This window comes from Marmota monax, unplaced genomic scaffold, assembly GCF_021218885.2.
Source record: "Marmota monax isolate L192 unplaced genomic scaffold, Marmota_monax_Labrador192_F-V1.1 WCK01_AAM20220418_F8-fsc00045, whole genome shotgun sequence".
Classification (NCBI taxonomy): Eukaryota; Metazoa; Chordata; class Mammalia; order Rodentia; family Sciuridae; genus Marmota; species Marmota monax.
In genome coordinates, this window is record NW_026692132.1 from 10,979,400 (window position 1) to 11,007,139 (window position 27,740).

The 27,740-nt window shown below is 36.1% G+C and overlaps 1 protein-coding gene across 1 annotated transcript in view; it reads left to right on the forward strand.

Annotated features, from left to right (window-relative positions):
* Positions 1–27,451, forward strand: part of Tmem123 (transmembrane protein 123) — a 52,042-nt gene extending 24,591 nt beyond the window's left edge. The window contains exons 6-8 of the mRNA XM_058586166.1: positions 20,964–21,236; positions 21,456–21,603; positions 25,058–27,451. Coding sequence (XP_058442149.1) covers positions 20,964–21,236; positions 21,456–21,603; positions 25,058–25,082 — 446 coding nt within the window. The 3' untranslated portion in view covers positions 25,083–27,451. The remainder of the gene's footprint in view (positions 1–20,963; positions 21,237–21,455; positions 21,604–25,057) is intronic.
* Positions 27,452–27,740: the final 289 nt, after the last annotated feature.

A 27,740-nucleotide genomic window follows, 5' to 3' on the forward strand; every position in this document is an offset into this window, starting at 1 on the left:
CACTTTCCTCTGTAAAATAAAGCTGATGATAATACAGCTATCTCATGGGGGCTGAAACAGTGTGGCTAGTTCAAGGGATAAATAAATTAGTATGTAAAGTCCTGGCTTTAAAACAGCACCTGTACAATCTAATAACTGAATGTGTTCCTCCTTGCTCTCCAGCTGCAGTAATCTCCCCCCTCCCCTCCTTTGGCTCAGTCCTCTCTGCCTCAGGGCTTTTGCATATACTGTTCCTGATACCTTTCCCCACCCCCCTCTTTGTCTTTCCCTGGCTAACACTTATTCAACCTTTTAACCTTTGCATAAGTTCCATTTCCTTGGGGGACTGTTTTGGGAGTTAGAGGCTGCAGAGGAGGAACCTGTTGTTTAGTGGTTACATCTGTTTGCATGATGCTCTCAAAATGCCTTCCTGACTGGAAAACTGGCCCCACAAGGCCTTGCTGATTTCACTCTCCACTACATCCCCAGCATCCCACACAGGACCTGGCACACATTTCTGTTCGAACAGTGAGGATGGGTGACTGCTTTGGGAGGAGGAAAACAGCGGTTGTGCTTGCTGTCCCAGCTTTAGCTGTGAGATTGGTCAGGAGAGTCCTGGTTGGAATGAATCATCGGCACTTGGACCTTTCACTTTACCGTAGGGAGAATAGGGCTGCTTATGTGTTAATGGCAGACTTGCCATCACTGGATTTTGGGTGTCTAAGCAACTTGGTTTTCTTTCTTTTCCTTCCAGTAAATCCTTGATGGTGGGAGTGGTGTGGCAAAAGAGGGTGGACAGAGCATTCAGAACGTCAGAGAGAACCTTGCCTCTGCATAGGGCCACACTATGGTTAGCCTTCCTCCCAAGGAGCACTCTAGGATTGTCAGGTTGTGTGGCCTTTTGGCAAGGCAGGAGCAATGCTCCATGCCCACCTGCAGGTGGCAGTAAAGGTGATAGGGAAAGGGTGGGTGTGAGGCTTTACTGACTGGACACAGGGAGTTGCTGAAATCGCTGAGGGAGTTTGGAGTTGATTATAATGCAGGGAGAAACCACTGCAAGACTGTAATCACATGATTTGATGGATGTTACAAAAAGCAAAGATTGGAATTAGGAACCTGTTAAGTGAGTCCAGGTGGCTGATGGGCCAGGATGGTTGGGGAGATGAAGAGAGATTTTGATGGATTGGGTATAGCAACTGAGCAGGGGCTGGCTGGCTGTATTTTGAGTTCAAGCTCAAATGTACCTAACTGCCCTATATCTGGGAGATCATTTCAGAGAGGAAATTTTTAAAAAGAGAAGACAAGGGGCTGGGGATGTGGCTCAAGCGGTAACATGCTCGCCTGGCATGCGCGCCTGGGGCGCTGGGTTCGATCCTCAGCACCACATACAAATGAAATAAAGATGTTGTGTCCACCAAAAACTGGAAATAAATATTAAAAAATTCTCTCTCTCTCTCCTTCTCCCTCTTTCTCCTCTCTTCTCTCTCTCAAAAAAAAAAAAAAAAAAAAAAAGAAAAAGAAAAAAAAAGACAAACCAGAGGGACCCTGTAGGGAGAGCTGCATTTGAAATGGGAAAGTTGCTGGGCCTGGTGGCACATGCCAGTGATCCCAGCAGCCTGGGGAAGCTGAGGCAAGAAGATCACAAGTTGGAAGCTCACCTGGGTAGCTTAGCTAGACTCTGTCTCAAATAAAAAGGGTTGAGGATATAGCTCAGTAGTAAAGTACTCCTGGGTTCAATCCCCAGTACTAAAAAGGAAAAAAAAAAAATGAAGTGGGTAAGTTTTGGGACTAGAGATAGGGAGTAAGGAGAAAGAATTGAAGGTTAGAGAGTGGAGAGAATCCAACTTCCTTATCTTTGAGAAAGATGAATATAGGGTGGGGTGATGACAGCACTAAAATTAGGAAGGTTTAACTTCCTTGCCTGACCCAGTTATTAAAGAGGTTTCATGCAGGATAAATGGCTCCTTGAATCTTGAAAGATTCTATTATTTATCACATTTTGATTGTTAACATTATAAAATTCACAACTGGACATTGCAGTTTAATCACAGCAATGTTCCTCAAATTTTGCAGCACAGTGGAATTACCTGGAATTTTAAAAATATTGGTCTGGACCCCAGTTAAATCTTGCGGAGGATGAGATCGTATATAAACATGCTCAGGGTAACATTTTAAAATTCCAGTGTGTAGCTGAAGTTGAGTCAGTGGCTCTGGAGTGTAACTACAGGGCTGCCTCTTCCTAATGGCCTTTGTGTGGGTGTGTGGAATACATGACTGCTAAGTGGGGGCTGGGGAGTGTCTTTTTGTGGGGAGCTTAGAACTTTTAAGATAAGGGTATGCAAAAAATATAGTTGCCTATATCTGGATGTCATTCTAGTAAACTTGGGTGGATCTGGTAAAGTTACTGGCTTGTTCTTATTTCTCAAAGGCTTTTGAAAACACATCACATGATATTGGCTACTTCATGAAAGCTCCCCCTCCCCCAAAACATCACAGTAATCCAGAGAAGTGTCCCCTCTCCCACTACAGAGGGATGGCAACAGAATAACAGTAGTTATATTAGTAGTATATTTATATTTCTAAAAAGCCCATTAGTTCTCAAGGGAGAATAAGGACTAATTCTCCAAAAATGTAGTTTCCTTGAGAAGCTTCAGAACCAAAAAACTTCCTTACATGAAAAACCACACAGAACAGTTGAGAGGTTCATTCATAAGAACTTTATTATATTTGTCAACTTAATATATGTATTCTTAACATTTGTTCTTGGATTATTTGTGAAAATTTTGAGACATTAAAGCTGAACTTCATTCTAAAAAGTATTTTATCTCTGTTAACTCTTTTTATATCACAAGGTAAAAAATGTAAATAGCAGCAACTTTACATATAATGGAATAGGAATCATTTATGTCTTTTTCCAGAGTAAATTTGGTTCATCCTTTGTCTTAAGGTACATCTGTGGCTTTTATCATAAATGAACATGTTTATTTTTTTATATTTCACGTATACACGTGTGAGGACTTTAAAAACATAATGCCACCCAAGGGATGGGAGGTGAGGGGAACATAATGCTGTTATTACACTTAAAAATCAAGTCATTTCTTAAATAGATGCCTCTCGCTGCTATTTAAATTATTTCTCATCAACTTATTCTGCTTCAGACATTTTTAAAGAAGAAACATTACACAACTTCTCAGTATAGGGAAGGGTCAGGGTTGTTTTTTTTTTTTAATGTCAACTTGAAAAGTTTTAAAATGTGGATGTCATTGACCCACTTTTTATAGGTGAAAAGCTGTTTCTTTACATTTAATAAACAATACAAGTTTATTATACAAAGTCCCTGGAACATTGCTAAATTAAATACAACTGTGAGAAAGATAGAATCCCTGCTCACCCTCCTGGAAGGTAGAATCCCTGTCCTTCTGTAGATAACACTGTTGTTTGTGGTCCTGAGAAACACATAAACAAGAGCAGGCAATACCATGTGGTACATATTTCCAAAATCCAGTGAGAAAACAAAAATAAGTTACTAATTTAGCCAGACCCATGGGAACTTACTAGAACAGAACCTCCAAATGGAGAACATTCACCGTGGTAAAAATGAAAATCACCGTGGAATCTTTGCCCCTTCTCCCTTCCAGAAACCAACTCTCCTACCCCTACTACCTCTGAATAGATTGCATATCATTAAATTAGAACGTTTATGACTTCAAATGTTAAAAAGATAAAATCCAAAGACAGTCTCAGGATTTTATTATGTAGAGACCACAAGATTAAGAAAAAAAATGTCAGCAGGAAACCTCATCTTTCTCCTAATTCAATGATTTTTTTTAATGTAACCTCCTTGAGCTTTCTTCTCTCAGACGGGGACATAGTAATACTGAATTATGCAAAAATTACTGTGTAAGCTTAGAAGTACTATTCAGTTCATCATGGAACCCTCGAATGTCAGAGAAAGTATTCACCTTCTAAATTTCTTTGCAATCAAGTTTAATTATTGTAGGTATTAAACTTTCTTGTAAGAGTTATTGTCTAATCCGTGTTTTCTCATAACTTTATGCTCTCTATTCACAGAATTTCCATTTCAGGAAGTAACCTTGAGATTTTGCAATCTGTAGTTACTTATACATCAAGGATAGTTGCATGTACTACAGGGTAATTGTATTAATGAAACTAGTTTCATAGTCTTTAGTATTGCTATTGCTGTAAAGAAGTTAACTTCCCTACATATGGGGTCTGGGTTTGTTGTAGGATGATTCTCCTAATTCTAGGATCCACATTACTCTGACTTAAAATGAACTTTTTTGGCTAACTGCTATAGATGCTAAGTCCCTGTAAATTCAATGACTCCAGCTGCATCTGAAATCTACCACTATCATAGTTTACAGGAAGTGAAACATTTGTTTGATAGAATGCTATGATTTTCAACAATTTACTTTTTTTGGTTCCAGCAATTGGACCTGGGGGTGTTTAACTGCTGAAGTACATCCCCTGCCCTTTTTTAGAGACAGGGTCCCACTGAGATGCTTAGGGCCTTGCTAAGTTGCTGAGGCTGGCTTTGAACTCAAGATCCTTCTGTCTGTGGCTCTGAGATTATAGGTATAACAGTTTACTTTTGAACTGAGGACAGTCTGATTGGCTTTGCATCAGTGTAGAAACATTGCAGTACATAGACACAGGCAATCATGTTTTCATGTTACTTTTAAGAAAATGTTTAGGCAAGAATCAAAAGTTCATAGAGGAGGGCTGGAGATTTAGCTCAGTAGAGTGCTTGCTCATATGTACAAGGCCATAGGTTCAAACCCCAGCACCACACACACACATAAAAATTCATAGAGGAGTAACAAAGAAGATTTTTCTTTAGTAGTTTTACACTAAAACTTTCCTTTCAATAAATGTTTCATGTAAACTTCTTGATGACCTGAGTTGAAAAGAACATTCTGTTTGAAAGAAAAACAAACCAAAAAAAAAGGAAAGTAGATATCACTCAATGTAGATTTCATATTATTGATTATTTAGTAATAAGCAGCAGAATCCAATACTAGCTAACCTGGGTAAACAAGAATTGTGGGACCCATATTGAATCACTTAAAAAAATCTATAAGAATGGACAGCCAGACCTAGTGAACTTCAGGGTCAGGGGTGAACAAAATCTCTCTAGGGGATTGCCATCAAAATGACTGTGTCAGCTGTTTTCCCTGCTGGTATACTTTGCTCAAGTTTCAAATTCCTGAGAGTCTGATGACCTAGTTTGAATACATGCCTACCCATCGACAGTCCTCCCCAAACCTGGGATGCAGGAACTTTGGTTCCCTGAAGGGCATTTGGAAGCTGTTACCAAAAACAAGGGACAGGAGCTAGCAAGGAATAAAAAGCTGTTATCCAGCATACCTGCCTCATAGCCATCTGTAGAAACACCCATGTCTCCTGGTTCACAGTGACTACTGGTTTGTTTTTGCCAGGTTTGTGTCCTATACATTTGTGAGCTGTGTTGAAATATGTTATAGTTGAATTGGAGATGGATACTTTTCTAATGATCTTTGAATGTCTTTTTTTATATATGACAGTAGAATGCATTTTGACACATCAAACGTAAATGGAGTATAGCTTCTCATGTACATGATGTTGAATCACACCGGTCATGTAATCATTTATGTAATAGGATAATGTCTGATTCGTCCTACTGTCATTTCTACCTTTGTTCCCGCTCTTCCCTTCACTCTCCTTTAATCCAAAGTGTCCCTATTTTTCCTAGTCTTTACTCCTCATTTTGAAATTAGCATTCACATATCAGAGAATACATTCAGCCTTTGGTTTGGGGGGATTGGCTTAGTTCACTTAGCATGATATTTTTCAGTTCCATCCAGTTACCTCCAAATGCTATAATTTCATTCTTCTTTAAGGCTGAGTAATATTCCATTATGTATATATACATTTTCTTTATCCATTCATCTGTTAAAGGACGTCTAGGTTGGTTCCATAGTTTATTTATTGTGAATTGAGCTGCTATAAACATTGATGTGGCTGTGTCACTGTAGTATGCTGATTTTAAGTCTTTTTGTTATAAAAAAAAGCTGGGTCAAGTAGTGGTTTCTGAATGTCTTTTAAAGTTAGCTCTGTAAAGTAGTTGTTCAGAATTATTTGATTTCTGATATAGGGTAAAATTAATCTAGGGGGAAACACTTCTGAAGAATGACATTTTTTTTTATTGTGAAATATGTCAGCAGGGAGGGTACCTTAATGGTAGAGCCTGCCTGATGTACACGAAGCCCTGGCTTAAAATCCCAGCATGGGGCGTACAGGAGGGGTGTGCATTAAAATTACATCATGCAATAGTGTAGTTAGTGAAAAAAATATTTTAAGTTCTGAAATCTCTCAAAACATCCTGGATCAAGGAAAACCTTAGAAATTAAACCTCCCTGTTTTTTTTTTTCCTTAGTTAATACTATCTTAACAGTAGAATCACATTCCTAAATATGGTGAGGAAGGGATTGTTCAGTTGGTCTGTTCAGTATGGCCTGGTTGAGTTACTTATTTGCATCTTATTTTTTCCCCAATAAGTTCATATCCTAGAACATGTATGTCCTGCTAGAGAGTTATCATAATTTTATATAAAGTATATATATTCTTTGCCGCATCTCAACATAAGATGTGTTTTGGGTTTTTTTTGTTTTGTTTTGGATTTTTTCCCTGGGTACGGGGATAAAACCCAGGGGTGCTTTGCTGAACAACATTTCCACCCCTTTTTATTTTTTGAGACAGAGTCTTGCTAAGTTGCTGTGGCTCGCCTTGAACTTGTGATCTTCCTGTCTCAGCCTTCTCAGACACTGGGATTATAGGCATGTACCATAACACCCAGAAAGAAAATCGTCTTTGTCTTTCTAAATGAACTTGCAAAATATCTAAATAGTTTTTTTGAAATTTATATCCTTCCTGTTCCTTCTCTCCCACTTCTGTCTTCTCCCCCTTATCATAGTAGTTCTTGGGTATGTACTACTGAGCAGGGACCTGGGGCATCTTTCATAGAACTCAGCATAATCAACAAAAAGCTCCAGGTACAAATCAAGGCGGTTATCAAGTTAACTTAAATGTGGGATTGCATGGTGCCATTTGCCATTAAAAGGTACATATCACTTAAGAAATTAAAAGCCAACTATGAATAACAGTGTTTGGCAGCAAGTTAACTAGATATGGGGAAAGAAGATACTTGTAGTGTAGTGTGTTCCAGTTTCAGACTAGCTTGTGAAAATGAACCAGCAAGAAAACCCCAAAGAGCCTTACAACTTAATTCCAAAGCTTGCTTCCACAAGTAAGCATCAATACATTCATACTTAGAAACCTTTGAATTGGTTTGGTGACATCTGAATTATTATAGAAGGTCAGATAACTATGCCCAGACACAAACTTTTTGAACTACTGAATAGTCAGTCATGGATCTTTATCTTGCAGGGAGTGTGTTAGCATAAAAAATTTTATATTTTCCCTTTTGAAAAATTTTCTGTTTTTATTTTTTTAACTGCTACAACAATTCTATGTGGTAATGGGTACCGTGTAATATTTTGATATGTGTATATATTACACAGTTTAAATCAGGTTAAACTTAGCTCATATTTACCATTTCTTTATAGTGAAATTCAAAATCCTCCTAGGATTTGAAATTGTTAAATTATTGTTATTTATGGTCTCCAGACTGTGCAATAGCACACCTGTTTAATGTGATACCCATTGATTGATTTTTCCCCATATTCCCACTCCAACTACCATTCACTGTCAACTTCTATGAGATCAACTTTTTTCTTTTTCTTTTTCTTTTTTTAAACATAGGGATCTCTTTTGTGCTTGCACTCATGGACTTTAGTGATTTTCCTGCCTCATCCTGAGAAATAGCTGGGAGTACAAGCATGTGCCATTGTGCCTGGCATTTGAGATTAATTTTAGATTCTACATATGAGTAAGATCATGTGGTGCTTCTATTTCTGTGCCTGGCTTATTTCACTTAATGCTCTATGTTGTCACAAATGACAGGATTTTTTTTTTTTTCCTTTTTTTTCGTGCTGAGCATTGAACCCAAGGCCTTGTGTATGCAAGGCAAGCACTCTACCAACTGAGCTATCCCCAGCATGAATAATCTTTTTAATGTGCTGTTGGATTAAGTTTGCTAGTAATTTTGTTGAGGATTTCTATGTATATGTTCACCAAGGGATATTGGCCTATAGTTTTTTGTTGTTATTGTGTCCTTATCTGATTTTGGTATCAGGGTAATGCTGACCTCATAGGGGATGAATTCTTTTCTGGGTTTTTTTGTTTTTTTTTTTTTGGAATAACTTAAGGAGAACTGGTACTAGTTCATCTTTAAATGTTTGGTATAATTCATTAATGAAACCATCCACACCTCAAGTTTTCCTTGATGGGAAGCTTTTTATTACAGATTCAGTCCGATTATTTGTTATGAGTCTGTTCAGGTGTTCTATCTCTTCATGATTCAGTCTCCTACCCGTAGTATTGGGGATTTAAACCAGGGGTGCTTTATTTTCCACTAAGCTATATTCCCAGCCCTTTTTATTTTTTGAGACATGGTCTTGCTAAATTGCTCAGACTGGCTAGGAATTGCAATCCTCCTGTCTCAGCCTCCAGGATAGCTAGAATTACAGCATTATCTAGATTTGGTAAGGTATATGTATTTAGGAATTTGTTAATTTCCTCTAAGTTATTTGTCAAAATATAGTTAAGTCTTTTGTATCGTGGTATCAATTGTAATGTTTCCCTTTTCATCTGATTTTGAGTTTTCTCTCTAGCCACAGGTTTGTCTATTTTATCTTTTGGAAGAATCAACTGTTTCATTGATCTTTTGATTAATCTTTTGATTAATGAATGATCTTTTAAATGTGCTGTTGGATTAAGTTCGCTAATAATTTTGTTGAGGATTTCTATGTATATGTTCACCAAGGGATATTGACCTATAGTTTTTTGTTGTTATCGTGTCCTTATCTGTTTTGGTATCAAAAGTCTTTTATTTCTGCTCTAATCTTTATTATTTCTTCCCTCCTACTAATTTGGGGTTTGGTTTGTTCATGTTTTTCTAATATGTTAAAATGCAGCTTGTCATTTGAGAGCTTCCTAGTTTTTTATGTGGGCATTGACAAACGTCCATCTTAGTACTGCTTTTGTTATCTCCATAGGTTTCAGTATGTTATGTCACCATTTTAATTTGTTTCCAGAAGTTTTAAAATTTTCTTCTTGATTCCTTTCTTAGTACATTGATTGTTCAAAAGTAATTTGTTCAATTTCCATATATTTGTAGTTTCCAAGGGTTTTTTCTAAATTGATTTTTAGTTTTAATTGTATTGTGGTCAGAAAAGCTACTTGATATGATTTCAATTATTAAAATTTATTGAAACTTATTTTGTGGTTTCTCATAGTCTATCCTGGAGGATGTTTCACATTGTAATGAAGAAAATGTGCCTTCGGCAGCTGTTAAGTCAAATGTTCTTGTAGTTGTCTGTGGGTCTACTTGATCTAGAGTGCAGTTTAACTCTCCTGTTGAGTTTCTGTGTAGATCTGAAAAGGGTATTAAAGTCCACAACTATTAATGTATTGGACTTCATCTTTCTGTTTAGGTCTGTTAATATTTGCATTATAGGGGCTAAGGCTTAGTGGTAGAGCGCTCACCTAGCATGTGCAAGGCACTGGGTTCGATCCTCCTCACCACATATAAATAAATAAAATAAAGGTCTAAAAAAATCACATCAATCTTTAAAAAAAAAATTTGCATTATATATTCAGTAATAGCTATATAAATACTTAGAATTGTTATTTCCACTGCTGAATTTAGCCCTTTATCATTATATAGTGACTTTTCTTGTTGCTTTTTACTGCTTCTAATTTAAAGTCTGTTTCATCTGATGTAAGTATGGTTACTCTTGTTTTTTTGTAGATTCCATTTTCATGGACTCTTCACTTGTAGTGTGTGTATGTCCTTACAGATGAAGTGAGTTTCTTCTAAGTACATTCTACTTTCATTCTGTCACTCTGTCCCTTTAACTGGAGAAGGGAATCCATTTACATTCAGAGTAATTATTGATAAGTAAAGTCTTACCACAACTATTTTATAGCTTGTTTTTCAGTTTTGTCATAGTTCCTTTTCTTTCATCCTCTTTGACAATTTTCCTTTGTGGTTAAGTAAATTACTGTAGTAGTGTGTTTTGATTCCTTTGACCATTTAAAGTAGTATGAGACTTGTAACAAAAACAAAAAAAAAATCTTTTAAATAACAAGCTGTCTTGAAATGATAGCAACTTATTTCCTTAGTTCTTGTGAAAGTAGTTGGGTGTATGAATAGCTGTTCAACTTGGTGCTCCTGTGGGGAAATGATCACTGAAGGAGCTTACTCAGCCTCCATTTTTCCAGGAAAAATTTTTTAAACATTGTGCTACATGCTCATTCAATCTTTATCTTCATTTTCTAGTAAGTAATTTTGCTTTCATTGTTAAACATCCGCAATAAAAAGCACACCAAAAGTCATTGCATATCTTATTTGATTGCAGACTTTCTAGGTTTTGCCATTTTGAAGTCAGAGGTAATTTTGTATCTTTCTTGAAAGATCTAAAATTTAGGATTGGGGGTTTAACCCAGTGGTAGGGGGCTTGATTAGCTTGCAGGAGGCCCTCAGTTCAGTCCCCAGCATGGCAAAAAATAAACAGTCATCTCCTTAAGTGGAAATTAATTATTATAAATAAATTGATCTTAATTTTCTACTCAAGAGTTTGAGTTAAAATTTTTTGTTTTTAAAATATCATATTACATGTGCTTTGGAAATGTAGTTAACTTCAAAGCAGTTGTCCTCGGGCAAGGGAAGTTCCTGTAGAAGTCCGGTGCCCATAGATGTGAAACTCATTTTTCTTTAGTTTCACACTAGTTAGAGGTAAGTAACTAAAATTGTTTCAGTAGATTAGTTAAAATTGCTTATAAAAGATAGATAGTAGAAACCTCTTTTACCTTTGGGCAGTAAACACAATATCTGTTAAAATGTGAATAGGGAGAAATGGAAAATAAAGGATACAATGGATTCTAACCCATGGGAATTTATAAAAATTTATGGAAGTGTCAGAATATGCTTTGTAAACAACACAGAGTGTTTTGGTAGTTAATAAATTCTCTTTGGTCATTATAGCTTTTAAAAACTGTTTCCTGTTGTGAATGATTTGAGTTTTTATTAGCTTTCCTTCCCCTACCCCTCCTTTTTTTTTTTTTTTTTTTTTCCTGAGGTGGGGATTGAACCCACAGCCTCACATCCTCTAAACAAATGCTCTACCATTGAACTGCATCTCCCAGTCCTTCTTTTTCTTTTATACTTAGGGGAAAAAAAATGAACTGTGGTATAATCTTAAATTCTATGCCTCACTTCCTTCAAGTACTGCTTTATAGGGTTGTGAGGACTAAATTTGTAAACATAAGTAAAGCACTTATAACAGTGCCTGGCACATAATAAGTACTATATATGTTACCCATCACTGTCAGAGATGACCCAGATACAGTGGTCAGAAGTGAAGAAGTCAGAGTTCTGATTAGGGTACTATAGTTAATTGGTCTCTTAAGCAAAGCTACAGAAATCCAGATGACCTTATCAATGTTTGATAATTGTGCTATATAAGCATCAATATTCATTTGTAATAGCCACTCAGCAAATGTTTATTTTATACCTTCTATGTTCAAAATGACCTAGGACAGGACTGGGATTGTGGCTCAGTGGTAGCGCACTCACCTAGCATGTGTGAGGCACTAGATTTGATCCTCAGTATCACATAAAAATAAAAAATAAAGCTATTTTTAAAAAAGGAGTTTAGTTTAAAAAAAAAAAATGATGTAGGACAATGTCCCAGGGACTGTGGGAGCTACAGAGACTTAACTGGACATAGGATCCTTAAAATTTGATTTAAAAAAGTTGTAATCAAAGACCAGTATAAGCACAGTAATAAAGGAGCAAATAACATGAGTGAACACTCAGAAAAGGAAGAGATTAATTTCAGTTTGGAAAATATTAGAAGAATAGCATTAGAACGAGGTCTGAGTGGATGTGACATTCAGAGGTGGAATGAGAAAAATTAAGATGTATCATTGGAGGGCATAACAGTGAACCCAGGTGAAGGAAATGGGTCTGTACTCCATAATCCAGGCCATCTTTATTTGCTTGTACCCTGTTATAAAATGATGCTGGTGGGGTAACAACAGTGGTAACTATTCCTTGAAAATGCCATTGCCAAGAATTGTGCAAGATATTTCACCCTTGTTTTCTACATTCCACACAATAACCTATGAGTTATTTTCCTAATTTTAGAGATGAGGAAAAAGTTACACGGAAAATGACTGTACCACAATTGAAGCACAGAACTGGTTGTAACAAAAATCTGTTTCTAATGTGCTTGACTGCTGCTTGAGAATCTTAAGTGATTGACAGATAATGAGACACATAATGATATATCCTGCCTCTTGAGAATTAATGGTTACAAATTAAGATATTCCTCATTCCCTCTTCTAAATTTTAAGAGATTTTTCTGCCTCCAGTGTTTTCCAGATATTCATGATGAAAACAGATTTTTACTTTTCACCAAGACTGTGTCCAAAGAGGTTGCTTAGTAAGCATTGTATCAGTGCAGAGTGGGATGGTTTGGAGGAAATCTCCTGGCCATGGTGTCTTATGGACCACATCTACAAGCTTTGAGCTCTTAAAATAGAACTCGGGGTCTTTTGTGCTCTTGCTCCATTTGCTTCCTGAGTTTATTTACAGTCTGTTAAATGATGGTAAAAATACTTCTCTAGTAGATCTCAGGTTTATTGTAGGAGAAAGTTCTGCTTGTGGAATACTTTATAAATATTATTTTTATAATCATAGCCTTGGGAGGCAGTTACATCCTCCAAGGCTTCTAGATTCGAAGGGGTCTTTGTTCCTACACTTGAATGGCTTCAGATGGCTTATTTTAGCTTTTGTCTCCTTTTTTTCTGACAGACTCAACTATCTTGTCTTTGTATTGGCATTATGCCTCCCTCTAATAGCCCACTCCTCCCTCAATTTGTTGCTTTTAATCAGCAGTCAACTAGGAAGCCACATAATAGAACTTACTAGCAATGTGTCTAAAATTAATTTTGTTCTTCCTTTCATGAAAGATGAGTTTTTAAATCTGTTTTTTAAGTTTTTTTCATTTTTTTTTTACATTTTTATAGGCCTTTACACAAAATTGTGCAAACTGAAAATATATGAACTTAATCTTTCAAGTAATGCAAAAACATCTAAAACAAAGCAAGTATCCTGTTCCTTCCTCCTTTTTTCTTCCCAGCATCATCCTGGAAACAATCCTGTTGAGTAGTAGGAATATACAAATATTGGGGTAGTGGATGCTTCATCTGAGATTCCCTTGCTTCCCTCATGCCTAATGTTCTACAACTTGCATTTTTAACTGAACTGTGAATTACTGGGTTTTGTTTTGTTTTTAATTTTTGTATTAGAACATTATTAGTTTTCTGTTGCTAAATAGCAGAACTCTAGAACTTAGTAGTTTAAAATATGATCCCCGAGCATCAGAAGTTTGATAGTGGCTTAACTGGGCTCAGAGTTGTGGTGCAGTCACGAAGGCATGAGCATGAATGGGGTAGCAGATTCATTTCTCAGGTGACTCCTATGGCTGGCTATTGGCAGGAAGCCTCAGTTCTTCTCCAGGAGAGGTTTTCATAGGACTGCTCCAGTCTCTTCACAGCTCAGTGCAGGCTTCCCCAAGAGTGTGTGGTTCAGGAGAGAGCTGTCAGAAGCTGTCCTTTTTACAACATTTAGTTGCAAGATTTAGTTCAGAAATCATATGGTATGACATCTGCCATATTCTCTTTATTAGAAAACAATCTCTAAATTAGGCCTACCTACAAGGGATGTAGAATTAGGCTTCACCTTTTGAAGGGAAGCATATCAAAGAATTTGTGGAGCTATTTAAAAATTATTACAGAGTGTATAGCTCTATCTCATTGATTTTTCACATTTGTATTACGTTATATTGGATTTTTTGTGTGTGATTTCCTTGTTTAACAGTGTCCCCATTAGTGGATATTTTTACCCTTTTAAACAATGATACAGTGAACATACATATACACCTTTAACAATTTAAACTAGATTTTAACAAGATTCCTAAAGTAGGATTATTAGGTCAGTATTTTGGGGTTCTGAGGAACTAGAGGATAAGTTCTCTCTTAAAACTGAAGAACCTGAATACATACAAATCTACTTTCTGCTTTTCATCTGTGTTCTGGGTAGATTGTTCATAAGGGTATCAGAGTTCGTTTCTGCTGAAACTATCTCAAAACGTAGCTCTTAGAATTTAAAAAAAAAAGTAATACTTTGAGAAATGAATGAATTATGTTGAATCTAAAAAGTTAATAGCAATGTATTTTGCATGATAGTTATATAGGATTTTCACCAGTAAACAATGACAGAACTAGCAGCAAGAGCACCAGCCTTGGAGGAGTCCAAAGATATCTGCTAATGCTGGGATTGTGGCTCAGCGGTAGAGCGCTCACTTAGCATGGGCAGGACCCGGGTTCGATTCTCAGCACCACATAAAAATAAAAGCATTGTGTTGTGTTCATCTACAAAAAAAAAAAAAAACGATTTTCTCTCTAAAAAAGTCATATCCAAAGATCTCTGCTAAGCTGTCTTTACCATCATATTCAACAGCAATTAGGAATGTTTACTTAACTTTGTAGGTCAGTTTTCTCCTCTGTAACTTGTGGGGACCAAACCCATTTCCCAATGCTATTATACAGATCATGTGAACTTTTTTACAAAATTATGAAAAACCTAACATAGTGACAGTAGATGTTCAGTATTTTCCTGCTTTCACAGATTACTGCAATCTTGAAGCTGGTACCATTTCTAACATTAAGCGTGTTTATATTTTAGTGTTTACATTTTTTCCTTTGTCTTGCAGGAAAAAAGTTGATATTAAATATTGAATTTTCTAGAGCCTTTACACAATGAATTAAAATCAGTTAGTAGTGGATACTAAACTGTACAGTTGTCATCTCTAGGGATTTCTTTTGTGCTGACATTTGAGCAGACGTTTTTTTTGCTGACTGAATATCTCTTTGTTGTGGTGTGTTGAGCTTGTTAATGACCAAATTCTTATGTGGCAGCTGCACATTACACATGCTTATTCTCCATGTTTAGGCCATAAATCTCCAGTAACTGAGTGACAGCACCACCTGCATAGCCTTTCAGATTGCAAATAATGCTCTAATAATGTTATTTCAAAGATACTTCATACATGTTTTCTTACACATTTTAGCTCTGCTGTGACAATGGAATGGTATATAAGGGTAGGAGAAATTGTTGTTTTTTTATGTGAATTTTATGATACAGACTATTAGTATTTCTTATATACAGATTTATAGAACATGGAACATCAAGGGTATTTGGTATATACCCAGGTGAAGTTTATTAATTACTTGGAGTGATTCTGATCATGTTATTTTTTTTCTACATAAAATCTATTCAATATTTGTATCATTGGAGTAATGACATAGTCATTCACCCATCCCATCCAGAGCATTTTTTTAAATTTATTTATTTATTCTAATTAGTTATACATGACAGCATAATGCATTTCAATTCATAACACACAAATGGAGCGTGATTTTTCATTTCTCTGGTTGTACACGAAGTAGTCATACCATCCATGTTGTCATACATGTACCTAGGGTAGTGAGTCCATCTCATTCCACCATCTTTCCTACCCCTGTGCCCTGTCCCTTCCCTTTGCCCTATCCAAAGTTCCTCCATTCCTCCCATGCCTCACCCCTTCTTTATGGATCAGCATCCACTTATCAGAGAAAACATTTGACCTTTGGGTTTTTGGGTTTGGCTTACTTCACTTAGCATGATATTCTCCAACTCCATCCATTTACCTGCAAATGCACCACATAAATAAAATAAAAAGGTATTGTGTCCACCTACAACTAAAAAAATTAATAAATTAAAAAAAATAATTTCCTGGAACCCTGAAAAGTAACTTAATTCATTGAAGCTGCGAATCATGTTTAGAATTATAGACTCCTCAAAATAACACTGTGACACCAGAAAGTTTGTCTGAAATAGCTCTATATTTTTAACAACTATAATAGGAAATGAAAAGCTACTACTGTCCCATTTAAAAATAAATGAGATTTTTTAAGAAATTGAATATGTATTTTCAGGTCGGTTTAAATGTGTATTTCATGCCCAGAGGAAAAAAACTGTCACCTTTAACTTTGAAATATTTAGGTTAAAGGGGAAAAAAAAGTGTTATTGAGATATTTTTGGACTCAGTTATAGAAATAAGTTATTTCAGATAATACAGCAGAGTTATACCAAGATAGGAGAAATAAATCATCCAGACTTTGAAGACTTTTATTTGGTTCTAGGAAAAAGCAGACTGCTTCACAGTGTCCTGATCTTGCTGTGATAAAAAGGTCACTGGGCTGTGTTAATAGTAAAGGTCTGGGGCAGGCTGGGGCAGTGCCTCATTGATAGTCCTTGGGCTTGTTTGGAGCTGGAGACCTGAGGCCCTGGGTTTTATCCCTAGCACAACAAAAAGAAAAGGAAAGGAAAAAGCCTGGGGCGTATTCAGATGGTGATGATGATTATGGTAACCTTGGGAAATCTGAGATCTGACAGAGCCTACTCTCCAGCTTTCCATAGGGAACTTTATAGTGCAGCTTTGTAGGGGTTAGGGTTAATGAAACTAATGGTAAAAAAAAAAAAAATCACTCAGCACTTACTTCCAGGGTAGGCATGTTACCAAGTGCTCGACAAACATTATCTCCATTAATTCTTCCAGCCCCTTGTGATACCTATGTAATATAGATTCAGAAGAATACTGAATCTCAGAGAGATTGAGTAACTTATCAGACACTCCAACAAGTAAATAGCTGAACTGATCCAGAACTGAAACTCATACCCACTGTGCCTGGAAAACATCACCAGGCCTGGTATGGTAAAGAGTAGAGTAAATGGAGGCTCTGTCATAAGAAAAACTGAGCTTATGGAGTAGTTTCATCACAAAATAGGTAGAGGGAACTGATTGGACTGCCTGATCTCTTTCTTTTTTTTCCAACAGTTCCAAAAGATCATTATATCCATGTTCTTCATCTTTTTCTTTTATTGCCAGCTGCAGCTGCTGAGAGGGAAGGTGCACGGGTGCTGTTATTACAGCCCTTTGCTTCATTTTTTCCTGTAATGTTAATTGAAACCAGGAATTAAGATCAAGAAATGCTTATATCTCTGATTGAAATCTATAGATCTCAAAGTTTATTTAACAAGCTTTCAGACTGGTTTGATAAGTATTTACTATTTCATCTCAGTGATTAGTTTTAGAGATCTGTAAAAGTATTAGCACAACCACTAATTCCCTTTGTGTAGTTGCAGACAAATTTTGTTGTGAGAAAAGTTGAGTATATCAGTTTGCTGGGACTGGGTAGCACCACAAACTGAGTGACTTAACTACCAAAATAACAGAAATTTATTGTCCTGCCGTTCTGGAGGCTAGAATGGGAGATCAGGGTATCAATAGGGTTGCTTTTTTCTGAGGGCTGAGAGAGAGAGAGAGAGAGAGAGAGAGAGAGAATCTGTTCCATGATTCGTACCCAGTTTCCAGTAGTTTGCTGGCAGTCTTTGGAGTTTCTTAGGTTATAAAAGAAGCATCACCGTGATCCTTTGCCTTCATGTTCAAATGGTGTTCTCTATGTGTGAGCATTTGTGCAAATTTTCCCTTTTTTTTTAATAAGCCTACCCTGATAATTTAACTTGATCTCTGAAAAAACACCTGTCCCCAAAGTCATATTCTTAGGTACTGGGGGTTAGGACTTACAGTATATGAATTGGGGGACACAGTTCAATCATAGCACTGAGTGTGGACAACTTTGTTTATATACACCCTTTTCCTGGTAGCTTCATCCTCCATCTGTATTAGCTAAAGTATTATAGATCATATACCCATTTTATTGACTAAGTTCTATATAGTAGGGTACAGTTCCCATCCAGAATAATATTCAAATAATGAAACTGTATAGTGATTTGAGATTGAAACTCTCCTTTGCCAATCCAGGCCTGCTTCATTGTTAGAAGCCTCCAGTGGGAAAATTGACATTGTAGGGCTCCTTCCTTGTTATTGCCCAACTCCTTTTGTTCATGACCTTTACAAGATCAGGCCTAGAGAGGCATAAGGGAAAAAAAAAAAAAAAAGCCATTGATGGTTGATGGCTGGGATGTTCTGACATAGGTGCCCTCTGGGTGGCAGGTATGTACTTCTTGGCAAATTCATGGGAAATTGTCTTGCTGAGTCCTAGCTCCCTCAGTGCAGCAGGGCCTCTCCTACTGGCCCTTGCTAAACCCCTTCAGACCCTTGCTTTTGGTGCTTCAGTCCTCTAGACTATGCTCTTGGGGAGCTATCTTTTAAGGCATCTGTATGCCAGCTATCTTTGTAGGGTCTGGTTTGTTCATGAGAATTGAGAAACTTTGCTGTCAATTGGTAGATACAGCTCATCCAAAGTATCTCTCCTGTAGGCTTCAATCAGATCCTAGTCTGTGGCAGGAGGTACTTGCCCAGCTCTTCAGGTAGTTCCTTTGAAGCCTTTCCAGCTTGATGCAAGCAGAAAAGTAGCATCCTTCTCTTTTTCATCCATATGCAGAAGTGGCAGTGGATACCCTTCAACATCATACCCTCCTTGGACCTTTCCAGCCTCAGCCTTATTAGAGGCTCGAGGAATGGCTAAGACATAGTCAGCTAGGGCTTCCCCTTAGCAAGTCCTGTGTAGGTGCCTATTCTGCTGACACTTCTGTGTATTAATTTTGCTACTCCCTGGAGGTAGTAGCCTTTGAATGGTTAAGGGAGGGAAGAAACCAGTCTTGAGATGGTTATCATTTGCAGAGGAAAACAAATTTTTGATATTTCAAAACAAGGGAGTTGGGTCCCCAGGTATGAATTCCCCCCCACCCCCACATTGAACCCAGGGGCACTTTACCACTGAACAACATCCCCAGTCCTTTTTATTTTGAGATGGGATCTTGCTAAGTTGCTTAGGGCCTAAGTTGCTGAGGCTAGCTTTGAACTTGTGATCCTCCTGCCTGAGCCAGCATGTACTACCACACCTGGTTCTCTGAGTTCTAATCTTGAAGAGAATAGCCATCCATTTCAGTTCACGCCTATAAACATCTTGAAATACAGTTTAATAAAATAAATACAGTTGGCGTATTCTTCAATTTGTAGAAAATTTCAGCTACTATTATTTCTTTAGCCCATGTGACTTTGTACAAGCCTCTTTTAGAAATGTCTTTTTATGCAGAGGGGGAGGGTAGTCTGTATGTGTTGAATCCAAAAGTGGCAGTGTGTTCCTTGTTTTACTTTGCAAAAGATCATTCTGTTTAATGATAGGCTATAAATTCTGGCTCTTTGCTGTTTTTAATTTCAATGCAGTACAACACATGCAACCGTTTAAAATGTGATTATTTTAATGCTAAAGTATATCGTGTCTTTGTAGAGCATTCAGAATTGAATAATAAAAACATTAGTTCAAATATGGTTAGATACTTAATAACTATAGTTTACATAGGTAGTAAAAAGGTGTTAATACCCTTAGTCTTTAAAAAAAATAGATGTTATTCAATGGAAGAGAAAGTTAAGAAAATGTGGCAGGAATGTGAGTAATACAACCTGAAGTGCAGATAAGCCACATTATTGAAACCAGCCTTACCATTAGGTTGAAAATTAATACTGAAATCTTTCAAGAACAATTCTAAAATAGTTGTGGAAGACAGGATGATAATAACTGAATGTATGAATGACTTGGTCCATGACAGCAGCAGTGGTGCAGGAAACCTGAGGGCATTGGTGCTGACTAAAGGAAAGAAGGCAGGCCAGGTGGTTAATTTTTTCCCCACCCTCTCTCTTTGGACCTAGAGAGTAAAGTGGATGTATTTAGGCAACATAGGAAACCTGAAAACAAACTTTTGAGATACGGGAAACATACAGAAGTAAATTACAGCATATGAAAGGGACAAAAATGTATTAAGTTTTAAAAAAAAATTATTTGTTGAAGGACCTTAATTTATTTATTGATGGTGCAGAGAATCAAACCCATTGTTTCACACATACTAGGCAAGTGTTCTACCACTGAGGTACAACCCAAGCCCTGAATTAAGTTTTCACTCTTTAGGTAGTGTCTACAACTATGGGTACTTTGGTTATAATAATTTAGTAAATAGTTAAAATTGTGGACTTTAAAAGAAGATACTTTATAAACTGTTAACATAGAAAGGATTGCTTTTGGTCATATGGAATATGACCAAAAAAAGAAACCTTTACTGAATGAGAAATAAAAGAAATACATTTTTATTATTAGGAGTTTTATTTAAGTAGAGTTGACATAATTAGTACCTATTCCTTTTTGTAGCCATAATAATATTTTATACCAAAAAATACTCAAATTTTAGGTATGATCCAGTAAGGTGTTGTTTATAATGCTTAGAAAAAGTAACTCGTGTCCAGTCCTGGGGGTGAGAAACATGCAGCAACTGATTGTCCTCAGAAGTTCGTGGAAGGATGTGCTGGAGAAACTTGGGATATTAAAAACCCTTTTTAAAATACTGATTAGTTTAATCAGCCAGTCAACAAACATTTGTTGAAACCGTATAATGTGATATGAATAATGGTAAGATGTTCATATACAGAGGTCAAGACACTCCTTGCACAGAAGGAACTCAGTTTTTGGAGTTTTACCTTTTTAATATCTGCACAAAAATTAACTTTTTATATAAATCTGGGTCTGGTTTCTGTTGGATATCTTAGTCTGAAATATTTTATTGCAGTATAGTATATTTGATCTCTTGCTGTGTGTACCCATGAAAGTGACAGTATGGTGGGATTTTTTTTCCCTAAATCATAGCACCAGTTTTATGTTTCTTGACTTTCTTGCAGATAGTATGCATAACAACTATACATCTGAATCTAACAGCAGCACCACTGTGAAACCATCACCAACTTCAGTTTCCTTGGCCTCAAAAAATGTGACATATGTCACCATCAAACCAGTAATGACTTCTAAAATGGCAACACCAGGGTTCTCAACAAATACGACTTCCACTACTTTAAAGTCAACATCCAAAGCAACAAGTGTTTCACAGAACGTATCCCAGATGTCAACATCTACGACAACCACAACTCAAAATAGTTTAGCGACATCATTAACAAGTACGTATTAAATTTGACCTGTTTCTGTGCTGCAAATAAGTTGTTAAATACCACATCATTCCATTCTGCAAAAATATAGAAACTTTCTGTGCCAAATTTTCCCTTGGTCCCACATAAGTATTCATACACAGAAATTCAAAAAGTTTTAGTTAATTACGATGTTTAGTTAATTATGATGTTTAAAAAATGCACTAATGCTTGTTCTCTATTTTCTTCTAGTCACAGCAACCATTCATTTTAATGAAAAATCAAAATTTGACACTGGCAGCTTTGTTGGTGGTATTGTGTTAACACTGGGCGTTTTATCTGTTCTTTACATTGGTTGCAAAATCTATTATTCAAGAAGAGGCATCCGATATAGAACAATGTAAGTTTTGATTGGCTATTTCTTCACATCTCTATTATGACAGATTGCCAGTCAGGCCAATGTTCATCTCAAGGATAGATTTATATTTTGTTACCTCCCTCTGCCCAAAGTAAATTGTTAACATAAAGCCTGCAATTACACTTGTAATGAAAGCAGATGCATGTACCTATTAACTTAATTGTATCTTATTTTAACCAAAGTTTAGCCAATGATTTTTACTTTCTTCCTCCCCATGTCTCCTTCCTCTACTAGTCTCCCTTTTATTTTCATGTGATTCTTCATTTTTTGACACTAGGTATGATTTCATATAAAAGCAAATCAGACTTCTTGGTACATTAAAGAGGAATTACTTTGCTGGGTGCAGTGGCTCAACCCTATAATCCCAGCTACTTGGGAGACTGAGGTAGGAGGATTGCAAGTTCGAGGCCACCTGGGCGACTTGGAGAGGCTCCTTCTCAAAATAAAAAGAGCTGGAATAGAGCTCAGTGGTAGAGCACCCCTGGGTTTAGTTCCCGATACCAGAAAAAAGTATTTATACAAATGTATCTATTGATACTAAATGAATAGATGGAAAGTTTCTGAAACTTTCAGTTCATTGACAAAAGTGAATGTCATTTTGTAAATGAAAGTGGGATCTAGCAAATTCTGTTACTTAAAAATATTAAATTATTTTTAAATATTTAAATAAAAAATGACATGGTCAACATATCAAACTCATTTTAAAAGAATGAGTGGTATTTTATGAGGTTAAAGTATTCAGAAACATTAATTCCTGTCAACACATACAAGGCAGGGGATGTCACCTATCACATGCAATGCATTGGGTTCAATCCTCAGCACCATGTAAAAATAAATAAAAGTATTGTGTCCAAAAATAAAGTGTGTAGCAATTTGAGATGAGTTTTTAAAATCACTATTTCTAGAGATTTATCTGTTTTCTTGGTTACTTTCACCAAAGGCACTTTTTTATTATAGTAAATTAGCCATTTTTACATTTATTTAACTTAGTGAAACAAACTTGCTTTTTTAAAATTTTAAATTAAGTACCAAGTACATAATTTTAGCCTTTTGGGAATGATTTTTTTCCACATACATATGACCAGATAATGCTGTATGCTCAGTGTAAAGAAGCCAGTGTCCAAAATCCTGTATTATATGGGAAATGTGCAGGCAAAAGCAAACACCTGAGAAATTTCACTTAATTCCTATTTTCATGCATAAATCAGTAGATGATGAAAATAACATAAGCAAGTGTAACTTCAACATTTTGAGGTTTTTCTCTCCATATATTGATATCTCTGAAATTAGGGTACATCTTACAGTCCATTAACTGAGAAAGTACTATGTTGTAATTTAAATTGGTTGTATTTTTTTAATATTTATTTTTTAGCTTTAGGTGGACACAATATCTTTACATCTATGTGGTGCTAAGGATTGAACCCAGTGCCTCGTGCATGCTAGGCAAGCACTCTACCACTGAGCCACAGCCCCAAATTGGTTGTATTTTTTTAGGGTTACATTAAAAACAAAGTCCATTTTAAAGCTAGAAATTACTTTGAAGTTGTTTTAAAAAATGGCATTCCATAAGTAAGGACAGTATTTGTCCCATTAAAGAAACTGAAACTTCATATATCTATCATTAATAGACATTTCTAACTTTCCTTTTATTGGATAATAACACTTTATAAAAAATTTAGTTCCTTTTGTTTCTTAAGAGCTGCATGGAGAATCCAGGTGTTGTGATGCACACCTGTAATCCAAGCAGCTCAGGAGGCCAAGGCAGGACGATCGAGGGTTTGAGGTCAACCTGAGCAATTTAGCAAGAGCCTATCTCAAAAAGGGCTGGGGGTGTAGCTCATTGGTAAAGTGCCCCAAGGTTCAATCCCCAGTACTGGGGGAAGGGGGAGTTGCATAGACTGTAGAATATAATGGTTAAAAGGAATGTTTGAGGAAGACATATTTAGTTACATGTGCGGTTTTTGTGTTTTAAGTAGTGGTAAGAATATTTAACATGAGATCCACCCTCAACAAATTCTTAAGTATAATATTGGATTACTTACAATGTTATACAGTGGATCTTTACAATTTAGTCATCTTGCATAATAAACTTTATACCCATTTAATAGCAACTCTTAATTTCCACATTCTCCCTAGCCTCAGACTTAGTTTTGAGTCTAGTTCTGTTGTTGACTAGATAGCCACTTTACTGTGTATTATATAAACAAGGCATCATAGTGTGTGTGGTCAAGAGCCCAGCCTCTGGAGAGCATTTACATGAATGCTTAGCATCTAATTCTCTGCAAAATGAGATGATGAATAAGATGCCTTTTGCAGGCCAGGCACAGTGACACATACCTGTAATCCCAGCCGCACTGGAGGTTGATGCAGGAGAATTGCAAGTTCAAGGGTAGCTTCAGCAATTTAGTGAGACCCTGTGTCAAAGTAGAAAAATGGAGCTGGGCGCAGTGGCACATGCCTGTAATCCCAGCAGCTGGAGAGACTGAGGCAGTAAAATGATGAATTCAAAGCTAGCCTCAGCAAAAGCAAGGCTGCTGTGCAGCTTGGCAAGACTGTCTCTAAATGATTACAAAATAGGCTGGGGATATGGCTCAGTGGTCAAGTGCCCCTGAGTTAATCCCCAGTACCAAATAAATAAATGGATAAATGGGATGGGGATGTGGCTTAGAGGCTAAGCACCCTTGGATTCAATCCCTGGTACCCCCCCCCCAAAAAAAAAAAAAAAAAAAAAAAACTTTTGCATGGGGTTCTTGTGATGATTAAATGATATGGGTGTAAAGCCTTAACAAAACACTTTACAAGTAGTTGTTCTTTTCAAAGAGGGATCTGATAGCTTAAAGATGGTTATGATAGCCAACTGGTAGAAAGTCATAAAGTCATATAGCCTTTAAGGAGCTGGGATTTGAGAACAGGTTGGTTTGAAATCTTAACCACCATGGTATACTGAATACTTTGAACTTTATACTGAGCAGGGACAATTTTGATTGTGAAGCTTTAAATTGTTCTAATGCTACTTTCTTTATAAATATGCATATATTTGTAGGGTTTAATTCGTGTCTTCATACATGTACTTTGGATAATGATGTCCATCACATTCCACCATTTTCTCTAATCCCATGCCCCTTCCCTTCCCCACTTCTGCCCTATCTAGAGGTAGTCTGTTCCTTCCATGCTCCCCTTCTGTACCCACTATGAATCAGCCTTCTTATATAGGAGAAAACATTCAGCATTTCATCCCCAGCCCTTTTAAAAAAAAAAAAACTTTCACTAAGCTATTTTGGACCTTGCTAAATTGCTGAGACTGGCCTCAAATTTACGATCCTTCTGCCTCAGACTCCCAAGCTACTGGGATAACAGATGGGCACCATGCAGGCTTCCTATTAGTAGTTTTGATACAAATATAAACAAAATAATTTTAACTTTTACTATATTTCAGTGATGAACATGATGCCATCATTTAAGGAAATACAAGGACCAAGGAAAGAAGAAACATTGATACAGCCCTGTTCACGTTGGTTTTACTACTTTAAAACAATGCTCTCTTGAAAATAAGAAAAAAGCATAATTGGACCACCATGCATATAATACAAAACCTGTTACATAAATGTGCATAGATTTTTTTTCATCATTGCTATAGGTAAAAAGGGCTTGGTTAGGTATTTAAATATTTGGAGCTTATAGATAATTTATACAGTGATCATACTCAATTTTAGCAAATACATAGTAAGACAAGACCTATCTCATTTTTTGTGGCATTGGTTCCATGGGACCAGTAATTGAAAGACAATATCACCAAAGGGCAGGCTGCCATCTGGGTGCACAAATAAGGAGATTGTCACAACACAAAGAACTTCAGTGCTTTTCTGGAGCTGGATATATCCTAATTACTGATGCCACACAGCAGAAATTACACAATTGAGTAAACCAGGTCTGAAACATAATTTAAGAAAGCATCAACATTTGTTTTATAGTAGTTAGTCTAGAAACAATACATACTCCCCCAAAATAAAATCTTCAACTAAAACCCCAAACACCCTATTGATGATTCATTAGAGAGCATGTATTTTTATTAATTTCTTTTTGAACTTTCAGTGTTAGTTTGATAAAATCTTTTTTTCTCTGTAATTTAGGAAAATGCAGTGTTTTAACACAATGTTTTTAAAACTCAGTTGTAAGACTAGCATTATAGGAAAAACCTAGATTATTTGCTACTGTGATAATTTTGTCACCACTGGAAATTGCTTTTATTTCATATTCACTTGATTTTATATTTAGTGACTATTTTGAAGAAATGTAGAGCTGCTTTCAAAACCTAGAAATTTTTAATAGAATGTAAAAACATCTAACTTTTAAAAAGCTCCATTTTTTCCCAAAATAATATTTAGAACCTTGTATTATCAAAACTGTAGATTAATGCTGTTTTAAACCAGGGTTTATGGGCTCTCCCCAGGCTACTAAACCTGCAGGATGAAAGTACTGCGTTTTCGTACACTGTTAACTTGACTCAGATTTGGGGAAATGACATTTTTATACTTAAGTACATTGTTGGAGTAAATTCTTATTTTAATCAGGAAATTTCCTGCTTCCTTTTGGGTATTCACCTAGACTACTCCACTGTTTAAGAGGAGTTACTCTCAGATGCACTATGTTAATGAAGAGGAAAAAAGCACAGTATTTTTTTTTAATTACACATTATATTTTGGAGTGTTTTTAGTTTTACAGTTTATATTCCAGCACTCAAACTCAGGGTGAACTTTTAACAAGAGTTATTTAGTCACTAAATACTAAGATAATATTTCTATCTTAGAGGGCCAAAGTAAATCACACCAATTTCTGACAGGTTAAAAATATGCTAAGATTTCTTAATGAACATGATAGGAACAAAAGATAAGGTAACTTTTGTGATCAGCTTGTGGTTTGCAGAGAATGACAATGTCAAGAATTTGGTATAAAAGGATCATGTCTACTTGCTGTGCATTTTGGCCTAATGTGGTGATATGGATAAAAACTATTCAAAATATGGATATCATTGGATCTGTGACACATGCAATATGGAGGAAATTTTATGAAACTTGTATGGTTAGATTAGTTTGAAATGTGGGCTGATGGGTAAGTTTATGTTATTACTAGGCCTTAACTGGTTGTGCAAACACTGCATTCATTTCTTTGCAACATATAGTTATGATATGCTTTATAGTGGTGAGGGCCTTTTCAGTTGAACTTGTTTTATCTCTTGCATTCTTGATATTTCAGTTACCAGCCTGAAGTTTTTCTTGAATACTTACTTCTTTAGCACTTTGAAAACAGAAAACCACTTTTTAAGTACTAAGTGTTTAAACTTTGCCTTGCAAGTTTGCTTTTTAGGTTGGGAATATTGTAGTTATGTTCTTTCTGTCTGTAAGCAGTATAATTTGTTACCTTCAAATATCAGTACTTTCAGTAAAGTTTTTTTTTATATCTGCAGAAATTGGAAAAAATCAGTAATATAAAACAATATATTACTTTGGAACACATTTCAGTAAGCATAAATTTATCTTCTGTTTACTTACACAAATGCTTAATTTTCTTTGCATTCCTTTAAAATGTACTTATTAAATGTTTAAATATCAGGCAGAAGCCATGCTTTGATTTTAAAACTTCTCTGGATAATCCATAATAGGAATAATTCAAATAGAAAGTTGGCAGTATACAGTGATAAAATTTGTATTCTCAGAAAATTTTTTTAAAATTCCTGTTAACTTTTTTTTTTCTTTTATAATGACCAGCTTTTGGTATATCATTGTTACTGAGATCTATTTTTAGAATAAAATTTGTTCTCCATTTAAAGTTTTTAGTGCTTGGTCATTTTGTGAAATTCAAGAGAAATTAATAGAAAACAAAAGCCCAAAGGGAGATTGCAGGTGCTAAGCTAACAGTCCCAAGAAGTGGTATTTGAAATGTAGTTGCCTGGACAAGCAGCAGCCTTATCCGAAACTTTTTTAAAAATGCAAATTCTTAGACCACAACCCTGTCCTGTTGAACCAGAAACTATAAGTAGAACCTAGCAATCTAATAAGCCCAGTAGATTATTGTGACATACACCAAAGTTTTGAGAACCACTGCTTGGAGGATTTTTCATG